Genomic DNA, 12590 nt, shown 5'->3' with positions numbered 1-12590 from the left:
ACCTTTTTACTATCTATATGTATCCCATAACACTATATGGTATACCTTAAATATACACAATTTATTTATTTATTTATTTATTTTATTTTTAAATTTTTTTTTTAAAGATGACCAGTAAGGGGATCTTAACCCTTGTCTTGGTGTTGTCAGCACCACGCTCAGCCAGTGAGCGAACCGGCCATCCCTATATGGGATCCGAACCCGGGGCCTTGGTGTTATCAGCACCGCACTCTCCCTAGTGAGCCACCGGGCTGGCCCTATACACAATTTATTTAAAAAAAACAAACTGATACTAAAGATGTTATGCCCAGGGCTAAGGAAGAGGGCCTGGCAGTAAGGGTAGTTGCTGCTGATACTAAAAGGAATACCCCAGCCAACGTCTGCCAAAAAACATGCCATCATGCCTGTTAGAATACAAAATAAAAGCTTTCTGGAAAAAAATGAGGCTGAGATATGGGGCTGGCTGCTTGGAAGTGGCAGGGAAATTACTGGGGACAGCTATGGGCAGAGCACTCAGTTCTAAGAGATGAAGAGGAAGTGAAAGAGGAAAAAGGAACAAAGCCAGGACAGAGGCTGATGGATGGTGGGACGTCTGTCCAACCCTGAGAAGAAGGGCGGTGAAAGAGCCCAGATAACACAGCTGAGCCTGGTTTGTTATCATGGCTATGCCACTGCCACATCACTTCATTTCTCCGGACTCGGTGTTCTCTTCTGTGAAGTGGTCATAGTAATCCTTGTCTCACAGAGTAACTATGGGAAAAACTGCACATGAGGGCACCTCAAACCATGCCTGGCATGCAGGAGGTAATCAATACATTTTTAATCAGTTACTTACTCCCTGAGGATTAAAAATATTCATGAACTGGAGAAAACCCTGAGCCCTAGCTGCGTAAATAGCCTCTCTGACAGGGACCCACCTTCACTAAACTAAGGGATATAATTTTCTTTTTTTTTTTTTCCTTTTTGTCTTTTTTCATGACCGGTAACGGGATCGCAACCCTCGGTGTCGCGCCCGTACCGCGACCGGCAACGGGATCGCAACCCTCGGTGTCGCGCCCGCACCGCGCTCAACCAGTGAGCGGGAACCGGTCTCTATATGGGATCCGAACCCTCGGCGGGAGCGCCGCCGTGCTCCCAAGCGCCGCACTCTACTGAGTGCGCCACCGGGCCGGCCCTAAGGGATATAATTTTCTGACTGAACTTGGCCCAAAGCCAAAGAAGAAACCAGGAGTAAAGGATGTGGAATATGAATACTTCAAATTACTAAACTTCTACAGTCTCAGAGAGCTTCAGTCCAGCTCTCAAGAAGACCCCAACATTCCTGAAAATAAAGTATTATTGAAATAGCTATTAATGATTGTATTACCAAAAAACCCATTTTTGGACACAATATTCATTTCTATGATCACTCATTCATAGTTTCATCACTTATGAAATGCTGACTTACATGTCAGCACAGAATAAGGGTAACTCAAATGAAATAAAAAGTACATTCTTTTGGCAGCTGGCCAAACCCTTGACCTTGGTGTTACAACACCACACTCTAACCAACTGACTAATTGGCCAGCCAAAAACACATTCTTCATTCAATGTCTTACAAGCTAATTGAAGAAATAAGACCCCAACTGTGGGGCCTAATTCTTAGACTACAGCACAGAAGTATATGATATAGCTTGAGGAATTTCAAAGTAAGGAAAAAGACCTTCACAAGTTAGGGACCTGGAGGAAGTCTGATCTGTGGAGAAGTATTCTTACCTGGGGCTTGAAGGACTGGAGCAGGAGAGGGAAAGAGGCACTCACGTGGGATTGTAAGATCAGCATTTGGGGGTTCATTCACATGGGCTCAGACAGACCTAACAGGAGTGAGGACACTGGATTGGGGAGCAGCAAGACATGAGGACATATAGGACTGAGGAGGAGTGAGAAGACAGGGTCTGAATGCCAGAGTGAGAGCTTGGCCTCAATCCAACCAAAGACCAATTCAGAGCTGATTTAAGGCACTGAGTAAGGAGATGGGAGACTCAAAGATATAGCCTGAGAAGTCTCTGAATAGGGTCTGAAATATAGATACAGATGAATCAACACAGTAAATACATATGCCAAAATCTTGTAGTAACCAGTCATTTCTCATTTGGAGACAAAACCCAAGCATTCACGTGCAACTCCCGAAATGTTTCATCTCACCTGTCGGTCCATCTCATGAAGTCGATATTCGATGGCCCTCTCCACATACTCCTTCCTATTGGAAAATGTAAGTGGGATACTGTTTCCACCAGGGATTATGGGAACCATTTTGCCATCAGCACTCTGGCCAACAAAAGAATCAAGAGGAATCATCTAAGAACATAAGAAAAAAGAAATTTTATGACATGGTAGAAATGATACCAAAAGTATGTTACGTACAAATGTAGCACAACAGTAACAACATTAAGATATTTAAGGATAAAAACAAGGTGAATGCGACTGGTAGGACTGATCAGGCTACTTGATCAACAGGAATGTGCTGACTCATCTGGCTGTAGAAAAATGAGACTGAATCACTCTGCCCCCAAACCAGGTCTGCTGAACTGTGGTTGCCCCAGGCCTTGTTCTCCACCTTGATTCCCTTGGTTCTCCACTCTAACGGACAGAAAATGGATTACAGGGGAAGGAGCAGAAGCAGGGGACTGGAGCCAACTCTGTCCATTAGTAGCTATTTAAACTACTGGGGCTAAGCTGCAAAGGGCAACAACGGCACAGATACGGCACAGCTCAGCACGACAGCAAGTGGAAGACCATATCTGAATTTTACACAGAAAAATTCTACTCTGGGTGTATCGGTCCTCAACACCAAGAGAAACACGGACCAGCCCAGATTTACCTCATGGAAACTCTCCTCGGTAATCCCACTGTCTTCAATGTGAAGAATGCTGTTGAGGGTCTGCACGTAGAGCAGATCCACCTCTTCCAGGTCCTCCAGCGTGAGCGGGACACAGCACAGCTGCTTCCACACCAGAGGGGCCAAGTGGAGGTCCAGAGGCTTCTTCGTGCGAATGGCCACCCCCATTAAAATTCCCAAGAACTTAAATTGCATTAAGTGCTCATCAAGGCAGGCAGAGGGGTTAAAAAGAAACCTACCAAATTAAAGGAAATATTTCAAACAAAATTTTCCTCATTTCTATTAGAAATAAGTTACCCAACAGCTACATCATTAGTCTAAACCAGCACTGTTCAATATGGTAGCCATTAGCCACATGTGGCCATCTAATTTAATTAAATAAAATTAAAACTTCTGTTCTTTAGCTATCTTAACCACAACTGTGAGAGCTCAACAGCAACATGTGGCCTGTGGCTACTATTTTGGAAGCACGGGGACCATAATTTGAATTATTTTTAGAAGAACTATAAAACGGCAAGCAAACAGTCTTAAGCTACTAGCTCCAGAATGCCCTATTTCCTAAAATCATTTATTATTTATAAGCCCATGAAGCAGAATCAAAAATTCAAATTTTTGAAAATATAAGGATAAAAAATAATTGCAGATACTAAGCTTTGTGACTCAATAGCATAATAAAGCTTTTAAATGAATTTTCGTGCAGAAAGTCACTAAGGAAAGGCCACATGGGCCTTCAGAAATATAAAATAAGTTAGGTTTCATGATCAAATCTGAGTTTCCTCTACCCTCTAAATTACCATTGAGTTGGTCCCATAATAAATAGAGTCTCGATGGAAATACCTGTTTCCTCATCTGTAACAAGAGAATAACAACAGTATCTACTCCTTAGGATTATGATGAGGATTCAATGGGTTAATACATGTAAAGCACTTAGAACAGTGCCTGGTACATAGTAAGCACTCACTAAATGTGTGCTATTGTTATTATCATTGTAGACATTCCATAAACACTTGCTCACTGCCTTACCTGTCTCTATTGTAACCCACTTCTGCAGTGGCATTGGGAGAGGGTATAAGAAGGTCAACTATACCAGTTTCAAGTTCCTGTAGAAGAAATAAAAACATTTATTTGAGAAATGACAATCAAATGCATCAAAAGAACGAACCAATTACATTAAAGATCATACTGAAAAGAGAATACTTCGAGGAATTTATGATGCTATGTGACAGCCAGCCATCTCTCTACACTTTATTTTTGTTCTGATTTAAAATGAAATTGGGAAATCCCCCATGTGGGAAATATCTTGCAATATGAAAACCAAGATAAGAAAGTCAATCAGGTACAGGAGTTGGGGTATCAGTGAGCAGGGTGTAGTGATATTTCAAGTAGATTCAATAAATGCTAACCAAGCATTATTTTAGTCACAAGATTTATCTGAAAAATCCTGATATGAGACAAAGTTGGAAGAGACAGAGCTGATCTGGAAGCAAAGCTTCCAATGTAAATCTTAAAAATTAGAACTGGTCTGGGCCGGCCCGGTGGCGCACTGGAGAGTGCGCCACATGGGAGTGCGGCGGCGCTCCCGCCGAGGGTTCGGATCCCATGTGGAGACCGGTTCCCGCTCGCTGGCTAAGCGTGGTGCGGGCGCAACACTGAGGGTTGCGATCCCGTTGCCAGTCCCCGGTACAGGCGCGACACCAAGGGTTGTGATCCCGTTACTGGTCAGTAAAAAAGACAAAAAAGGAAAAAAAAAAAAAAATTAGAACTGGTCTAAACTCTTACACTTATTTTTCTAACTCCCTTGGAACCTGGCAGTTGCACTTTGTTCTAAAAGCACCAGAATAAATCAGAACACATTGGTGATCCTGGATGTGTCTGTTACATAAATGTACATATGTGTCATTGTTGTTTCCTCTGCCAGCATTATATTATAGCACAACAGATGGTGAGGCATTGGTAGACAGCAAGCACTGACATTTAGTTAGTAAGGTAACTTCACAAAGCATTTCACAAACTCTTGCTATAATTCACCTTTGCATCACTAATAGTATGACTTTATACAGGGCTACACAAATGCTTCTTGCTACATTTATAAAAACATGCTGACACAGTGATCACTGGAAACAGCAAAATGGACACTACTTGACGACTCAGCAAGGGACACTGCATGAACATACCTGGCACATCTCTGTGATGGTGTCATCAAACACTCCTCCAGCATCATCAGCCCCTTCTCCAACCAGCTTAACCTTCCACGCTCGGGAGGGCAGACGGAGGTCTGACGCATTCAGCTTAACTACTTGTCTTGCTATTTGGACAAAGATGGGCTTACACTTCCGTCCTCTTTAAAAGAAAAGGAGAAGGGAATGAAACACAACTCTCACCAATTTCCCCAAATCACCACAGAGATCACTTGATAATATCTCCCAACCAGTGCATGAACAGGCTGGCTTAACATCAGTGATTTTATTAGGGCCACTGTAACCACCCCAGGTACTAATTTAAGTACTATTACTATCCTACTTTATAAATGAGGAAGCTAAGGCTCAGAGATTTAGTTAGAAGTAACATTCATCTAAAAAATTTCCAGCTAGTTAGTGAACCATATATACATATGCTAACCTGGTTGATATCCTCTTTACAGTAATTTGAGGTCCATAGTTTTTGCCTTGAACCATGGTTTTTCCTATGGAGCGCACCATTGGGAGAGTGTAGACTCTTGGCGCTAACAAAGGCCGAAGTTGTCCCTGTACGATGCCCCAAGTTCCAGCATTATAATGAGAGGTGCTGTTCTGTAACAGAAAGTAATTAGAAATGGCATATTACCCCACAGATATGTACAATCAATTATGTTTCAAAAAATAAAAATAAATACAAATAAATGGTATAATTTGAGGCTTAAAAGAAACCACACTTCTCACTTTTAGAACATAAATTCTTTTTGAAACGCACTTTAAAAACATAAACCTGGGGCCGGCCCGGTGGCGCACTGCTACAATGCGCCGCTTGGGAGCGCGGTGGCGCTCCCGCCGAGGGTTCGGATCCCAAGTACAGACCGGCCGCTCACTGGCTGAGCAAGGTGCGGGCGCAACACCGAGGGTTGCGATCCCGTTGCTGGTCAGTAAAAAAAAAGACAAAAAGGAAAAAAAAAAAAACTAGCAACTATTCAAAAATACTTTTTCTGATAAAACATAGGATTAGTATCTTAGACAACCTTAGAAAATACAGAAAAGGACACAGACATGTATGCAGAAATGAAATCATCCATAATCCCACCATACAGATTCAGCCCCATTAACATTTTGACGTATTTCCTTCCAATTTTCTTCTGTCTTAGATACTTACATTTTTCGCATGGTTGAGATCCTATTTTTAAAATTTTTAGATGCTTCCCTCACTTAACTTTATATCATAAACATTTCTCCAACTATTTATAGTTTGCTAACATTCTGTTTAGTGCTGCAAATATTCTGCTGCCTGGCTTATTATCTATTTCTAACAGTGATTTGTCAAATCTCTCCTGTGCCTCATGACTGGTTAAACAAAGGAATTTTGACTAAGTTTTACAAACTGATACACATTTTGGCAGGCAGGGAGGCCTACACATTAGACAAACTAACAAAATAGCCAGTTTCATTTCTCCCTCAGTTACTGGACTATTCTATAAAGAAAGATGAATAAGCCAAATTTTCTTTATTTCCCTCACCTCCCATCCACAGGACCCAGAACACTCATTTATAAAGGAGAGAAAAAAGTATCCTAAATTTCTCAGATTCATTCATATAATAACCTTTACTATACTTCAAATAGTTTTGTGTTCTTAAGTTTTAAAACATGCATACATGTAAATTAGACTTCATGGAAAATACACGATGTGCCATTCATACTTACTCAAGTTTTAGACAAACCAAAACACAAAAATAAGACCACTCTGTGTCCAGCAGCATGCCAACCTATATCGGGACTTTCCCTAAACCAATAATAAAATGGGAACAGAATTGTTGTCTTTTCGGCTTCTCTTGGGTGCTGAGAGTAAAGGAAGTATTAGCCATGAAAAAATTTTCCAAAGACTGAGAGAAAGGGCCTGGGCCCCGGTGAGCATATCACAGGCACTTCTTACCAAGCCAGCATGTTACCTGGTTGTTGGGGCTGAGGTTCAGTAGCCTCCAGGATGAGTACATAAGGTCAGAGAAGTGGTAAAGCAGCCGCAGTCTGGCCCGCACGGTGTGAATGCTCACCTCTCTCAGCGCCCCATACTGGGGGGGCACTGCATCAGGCAGGCCCAGCTGCAGAGGTACTGACACACCTGCCCAGAAAGCAAATCGGCACTTGTGAAGGAAAATGCATTGCTTGAAATTTTAATATTTTGAAAAATTTCAAACACAGAGAGGTTGAGATAATTTTACAACAGCCACTTATTCCCACCACCTAAATTCTATAATTAATATTTTGCTATATTTGCTTTTTCACATATCTATTCCTCTACCCATCAATTCACCCTAATTTTTTTGATACATTTATGTTAGTTTTTAAAACATTTTTAAAAATTAATCATTATAGAAATCTGGTCTTTTCTCTTTTAGTTTCACATTTAATAATGGGACTTAAGCAGTGGAAGGAAGAAAAGAAGCCAAATTTTTCCCTTCATATTCAATAATTGCTATCATTATAATAATGCAAGGTGTGAGTGAAGATCAGTTAGGCAGTTCTGGAAAATGGAAACAGGCAATTTAGTAGAGCCACCGCCCATATTCACTAGGGATCTGATGAAAGTGGCTATGACAGAATGAAAGATATGGGTGCATGATTCATGAAGGCTTTTTACTGCAAGAATAATAGCTCTGTAAGAAGCAAAGACTACAAGGACTGCAGCCCATGGCTACCCTCTTAGGAAAACATATAAAAGAATAAAAACAAGATACTCAATTTACTTCAGTTTCCTGTCAATAAAGATTTGTACAGCTTTATTCCCAGAGGTATTATTACTACTTTTAATAAAAACTAACATTTAGTGAGTACTTTCTGTGTGCATGGCACTATTCTAAGAGCTTTACATGAATTGGTTCATTTATTCATTATTCCTATAGTTCTTGACTATAAAAAAAGTTTTATAATATATATACTTATATAGTTTTATAATAATAGATGCTATTATTACCCTCAATTACAGACAAGAAAAATGAGTCTCAGATTGTATGTGAAGGCACTGAAATTCAACCCCAGCAATGTGGTCCTGGAATTTAACTGCCACATGGTACAGCTCCTCTTCTAGAGTAGAAGCGAAATTCCTCTGGAAGCTAAAGGGTCATTGAGTACCTCAAATTGTCAGTGTGTAGGCGGCACTGTTCATTCTGGATTCTGCTAACTAGAAACCATCTCCTGCTTGTCTGGAATCTACCTGGCAGTCTCACCTTGCTCTCTTAGAATATCTAAGAGAAAAAAGTCTCTATTGGGAGTCTTCCCTAAGGACCTGTGGCTAAGAAGTAGAGAGGTCAGCAAAAAGGGAAGCGAATGCTGAGCTCTCAGGGACAAGATTGCTTCAAGTAAATTCTAGTGCCTTAGACACCAGGGGATGGTAGAAAGAAAGGGTTTGAGGGCTTGGATAAGAAACAGTCCAAATATGAAGAAATGTATATGATAAAGGCCACAATTAAGGTAATGGCTATATTTGTTTTTTTTTAAAAGATGACCGGTAAGGGGATCTCAACCCTTGGCTTGTGTTGTCAACACCACGCTCAGCTAGTGAGCCAACTGACCATCCCTATATAGGATCCGAACCCGTGGCCTTGGTGTTATCAGCACCGCACTCTCCCGAGTGAGCCACGGGCCGGCCCTAGGTAATGGCTATATTTGGAGAAATGGAAGATGGATCCAATCAGAGAGGGCTCCCATAATTGGGTGTTAACTACACAAGTATGCATTACATTTTTTCTTAAGTCTTTCTGTGGATCTATAAGGATTTCATAATAAATTAAAAGTTAAGCAAACAAAAAGCTAGAAACACACTGCTATACACTGGAGTAAAATGGCAGCAATTTGTTTTGCTGTGCCAATGCACAGACATCATGCTTCACATGGTTAACCGGTGTGAGAAATTTGACAAATTGTCTTAGGACTTTTAATCTTTATTCCTAGTAATGGGCCTTAGAAAGCTACAATTTGTCATTTATTTTATATATAAAAACTTAGTTGCTACTCTAAAATTATAAATTTTTTCTTGCCTAAATGATATGTTTTCTTCATTTGGGGGTGTGGACAGGGACTGCTTCATACTAAAGTCAACAGGAGAAATGTCTATTTACAGTGCTGGTTACTTGGGGAAGGCTTAATGGTTTCAGAATAATGCTGGATGCAGTTTGAAACTGGCAAGCGGGCAGTGCAGTGGGATATTGCTGAAAGAGAAGCTGCAGGAGCGTGGGTATTTCATCCCTTACCTGGTGCTCTTGGTGGGACAGGCAGTGCTGTCCATGCGGCACTGTGGCAGCGGCCAGCCGAGATCTGCCGAACATTTTTCCCTTGCAGAACTGTTACCAGGGTAGGTTCTCGAACATGGTTGGTATGGCCTAGGCCAAGCTGGGAATAAATTACAAATACACAGAGATTCAAATAGAAAGAAGAAATCAAGAAGACAAAATTTGTCTTAGATGGTAGCAGATATAAACAAGTTAATATCTGTATCAAGCATCAGTAACAATAATAAAATAAATTCTGATTTTCTCTATCATAATGGTCCTCACAGCTCAGGTTGCCTCCTACAAACTAAGCTACAACAGGTCATTCCAAATCTAACAGATGAGTCTTAATGACTGAACATATCCTTGGATTTCTCTTCTGGAAAGAAAATGAATTCTTAGAAAGTTAAAAAAGAACAATGATCTGTAGAGCTTTTACTTAAAACATCTTGATTTCTGTGTAACAGTTTGTGTAACAGTAAAAAAACATACATGAAAAGCAGATTCTTATCTCCAGATCTCTGTTCTTAGAGTCTGACTGGGACTGTGTAACAGTAAATAAACATATATAAAAACATACATGAAAAGCAGATTCTTATCTCCAGATCTCTGTTCTTAGAGTCTGACTGGGACACCGAGTGTTTCAGTCGCTAAACAACTCATCATCATCAGGCAGGAGCGTGTCAAGGCTCTGCCAGGGAACTCCCAAAGGTGTCTTCAACAATAACTCTCCTCTCATTAAGACAAAGTACAATCACAGTGATGATCAGCTTCCTCGTCTGTTAATATACTGATGAGGAAACCACAGGAGCCAAACTGAGTTTACTATGAATAATACTAGACCTTGAATTTAAGAGTCCCTGGATTTAAGGGCAGCCAGACCCAGAGAAAATTTATGGAAAAAAGGGAGATGGCTCTGCAGGTGGGGCTGAAAGCCACTGTCACAGCAGGCATCTCAGACATCCCCTGCCAAAGTCTCTCCCTCCTCCATATATAAAGGAGGCTGAACACATCAACCTCTTAAGTCTTTTCTTTTTTTTTAAAAAAGATGACCAGTAAGGGGATCTTAACCCTTGACTTGGTGTTGTCAGCACCATGCTCACCGAGTGAGCCACGGGCCATCCCTATACGAGATCCAAACCCGTGGCCTTGGTGTTATCAGCACCACACTCTCCCGAGTGAGCCACGGACCGGCCCTTGAGTCTTTTCTTAACCTCTCAGAGGCTCAGTTTACTCTTCTGAAAAATGAGGATGATAAGACTTCCTGCATAAACACAAATATACTTTGTACACTGTCATATTATCAAATGTAAAATTACTATTTCATTCTTTCCTTTTTCCAGATCAAGTGATGATCCCCGGAGCTAATCTCACATATTACTGTAGTAATGATGATGATAATGATTATGATAGTAAACAGCACTATACAAGTATTTGCTAAGTGCCAGGCACTTATCAGTGTGTGTGGACACACATACATATCTCAGTTAATCCCCTTAATCACTCTGCTGTATTGACAGATTTTTTTTTTTAAACTTCCTTGGCCACAATCAAGAGAGAGATATACATAACTGGGCTCACAAAATAAAATAATCAGTCCCTTGGCAGTGATGTGTTTGGAGGATTGTGGTAGATATTATAAGTTTCCTAGCTTATCCCTTTCCCAAATGAGGAATGTTGTCAGATTTCTAGAATATCAGAGAGCAGCAAGTGAGATAAATATTTACCTGCCCTTCTGAATTGCTCCCCCAGGCATATACATCTCCTGTCGATGCCAAAGCAAGTGTGTGTTCAGCTCCAACTGCCACATCTTCGATAACCACTCCAGCCAGGACAGGGATTTGCTGTGGTCGATTGTGATTGCGAGCACGCCCCTCCGGCAAGCCAATCAAGCGATCTGAAAAATTAGCAAGAGAAAATGTTATAAATGGCACATCACAGTCCTTTTATGTTTCTAATCAGTCATTTAGCTTTTTTTTACTGGAATGGCAATGACATATATAATTCATTGAGGCAAAAGCTGCTATTCTGACAAGGTACACCAGATTTTGAGTAAATAAAAAAAGCTGTTTACAAAATGTCACCATCTCCTTATTCATAACAATAAAAAAAATTAAATCTAAAATCAGTAGCTTATTTCAAACCAAGAGACTCCTCCAATATCCTCATATTTGAAAGGACTAGCACATAGTTCACAAAGGCTCTCACGTTTCTTATATTCTAAAAAAAGATGTCATTCACCTTGTCTCGTCTTCAAACTTCTATCCAACCTCCCCCTCACCTTGCCAAACTTCTAGAAAATGCTACAGAGCCCCTGCTGCTCAGTGGCCTCCAGGCCCATTTGGCTTGGCCACCTTGGGCAGCCTAACTTCCACTCTCACCACCGCACTGAAACTACACTCTCAAAAGCCACGAGTTAGCTCCTAACTGCCTGCTGCAGTGCAGTGACCTCTTCTCAGGCTCCAGCCCACGGCATTCCATGCAACCTTCTGATAACATGGTCTCATCTCCTCCTGCCCCTCAGAGACTGCAGTACCCTGGCTCACCAGCTACTTCTCTTACCATTCTTTTCAAGGCCTCTTCTTGTGCTCACCTGCCCTTTACTTACATTCCCCAGAGTTCTGTCCTCTTCCTTTTTCATTCTACACTCTCTCCATGGGTTTCTTAGATTCTGTTAATAAGGGTTTAACTACTATCATTATGCATTTAACATCTCAAACCTACATCTCTATAACAAATCTCTCGAGTTCTCGATCTAAATTCTCAATAGCCTGGACATTCCCATACACATATACATAGGGCACATGGCCCCATTCTACAGAACTAAAACTAAGCTCCTTACCCCTTCCCCACAAACCAGCTCATATCCTCAGTCAGTGGCATCAATATTCTCCCAAGACTAGAAACTTCAGTCATAGTGTTCTTCTTCACACCTGCCTCATATACCTCACATTCAGTACAACTTACCAAGAAACTCCACTTAAGAAGGTGAATTTATTGCCAAGATGTCCCACTGTGAGTGCTTGGGTTATAAACCTACTAAAGATTTGAAACCTAAATGTCTATGAATTCCTCCAGTTCCTAAAATCTGTAGCCCCGATCCCTGGAAGGAATGGAAAGTGAGGCAGGACACAGAGGAGCTCTGGTGGTCAAGGCAGCACTCATGGCAGCACAGTGGAGGCAGTAGAAAGGATGAAGGGACAAACCTTGGCAGGAACTATTCTAGCAAGAGTGAAGGCTCTGGCATGAAAGGCCTTAATGGG

At 41.2% G+C, this 12590-nt stretch overlaps 1 protein-coding gene across 1 annotated transcript in view; it reads right to left on the bottom strand.

The window, feature by feature from the left end:
- HERC1 (HECT and RLD domain containing E3 ubiquitin protein ligase family member 1) overlaps positions 1-12590 on the bottom strand; it is a 219402-nt gene that overhangs the window by 7416 nt on the left and 199396 nt on the right. The window contains exons 70-77 of the mRNA XM_008568860.1: positions 11055-11224; positions 9310-9448; positions 7012-7181; positions 5498-5667; positions 5053-5218; positions 3902-3978; positions 2861-3113; positions 2185-2337 (exon numbers count right to left, since the gene is read on the bottom strand). Of these exons, the coding sequence (XP_008567082.1) occupies positions 2185-2337; positions 2861-3113; positions 3902-3978; positions 5053-5218; positions 5498-5667; positions 7012-7181; positions 9310-9448; positions 11055-11224 (1298 nt within the window). The remainder of the gene's footprint in view (positions 1-2184; positions 2338-2860; positions 3114-3901; positions 3979-5052; positions 5219-5497; positions 5668-7011; positions 7182-9309; positions 9449-11054; positions 11225-12590) is intronic.

The sequence above is a fragment of the Galeopterus variegatus genome, unplaced genomic scaffold (assembly GCF_000696425.1).
Source record: "Galeopterus variegatus unplaced genomic scaffold, G_variegatus-3.0.2 Scaffold448, whole genome shotgun sequence".
In the NCBI taxonomy this organism is placed as follows: Eukaryota; Metazoa; Chordata; class Mammalia; order Dermoptera; family Cynocephalidae; genus Galeopterus; species Galeopterus variegatus.
This window is presented reverse-complemented; position numbering and strand designations above follow the sequence as displayed.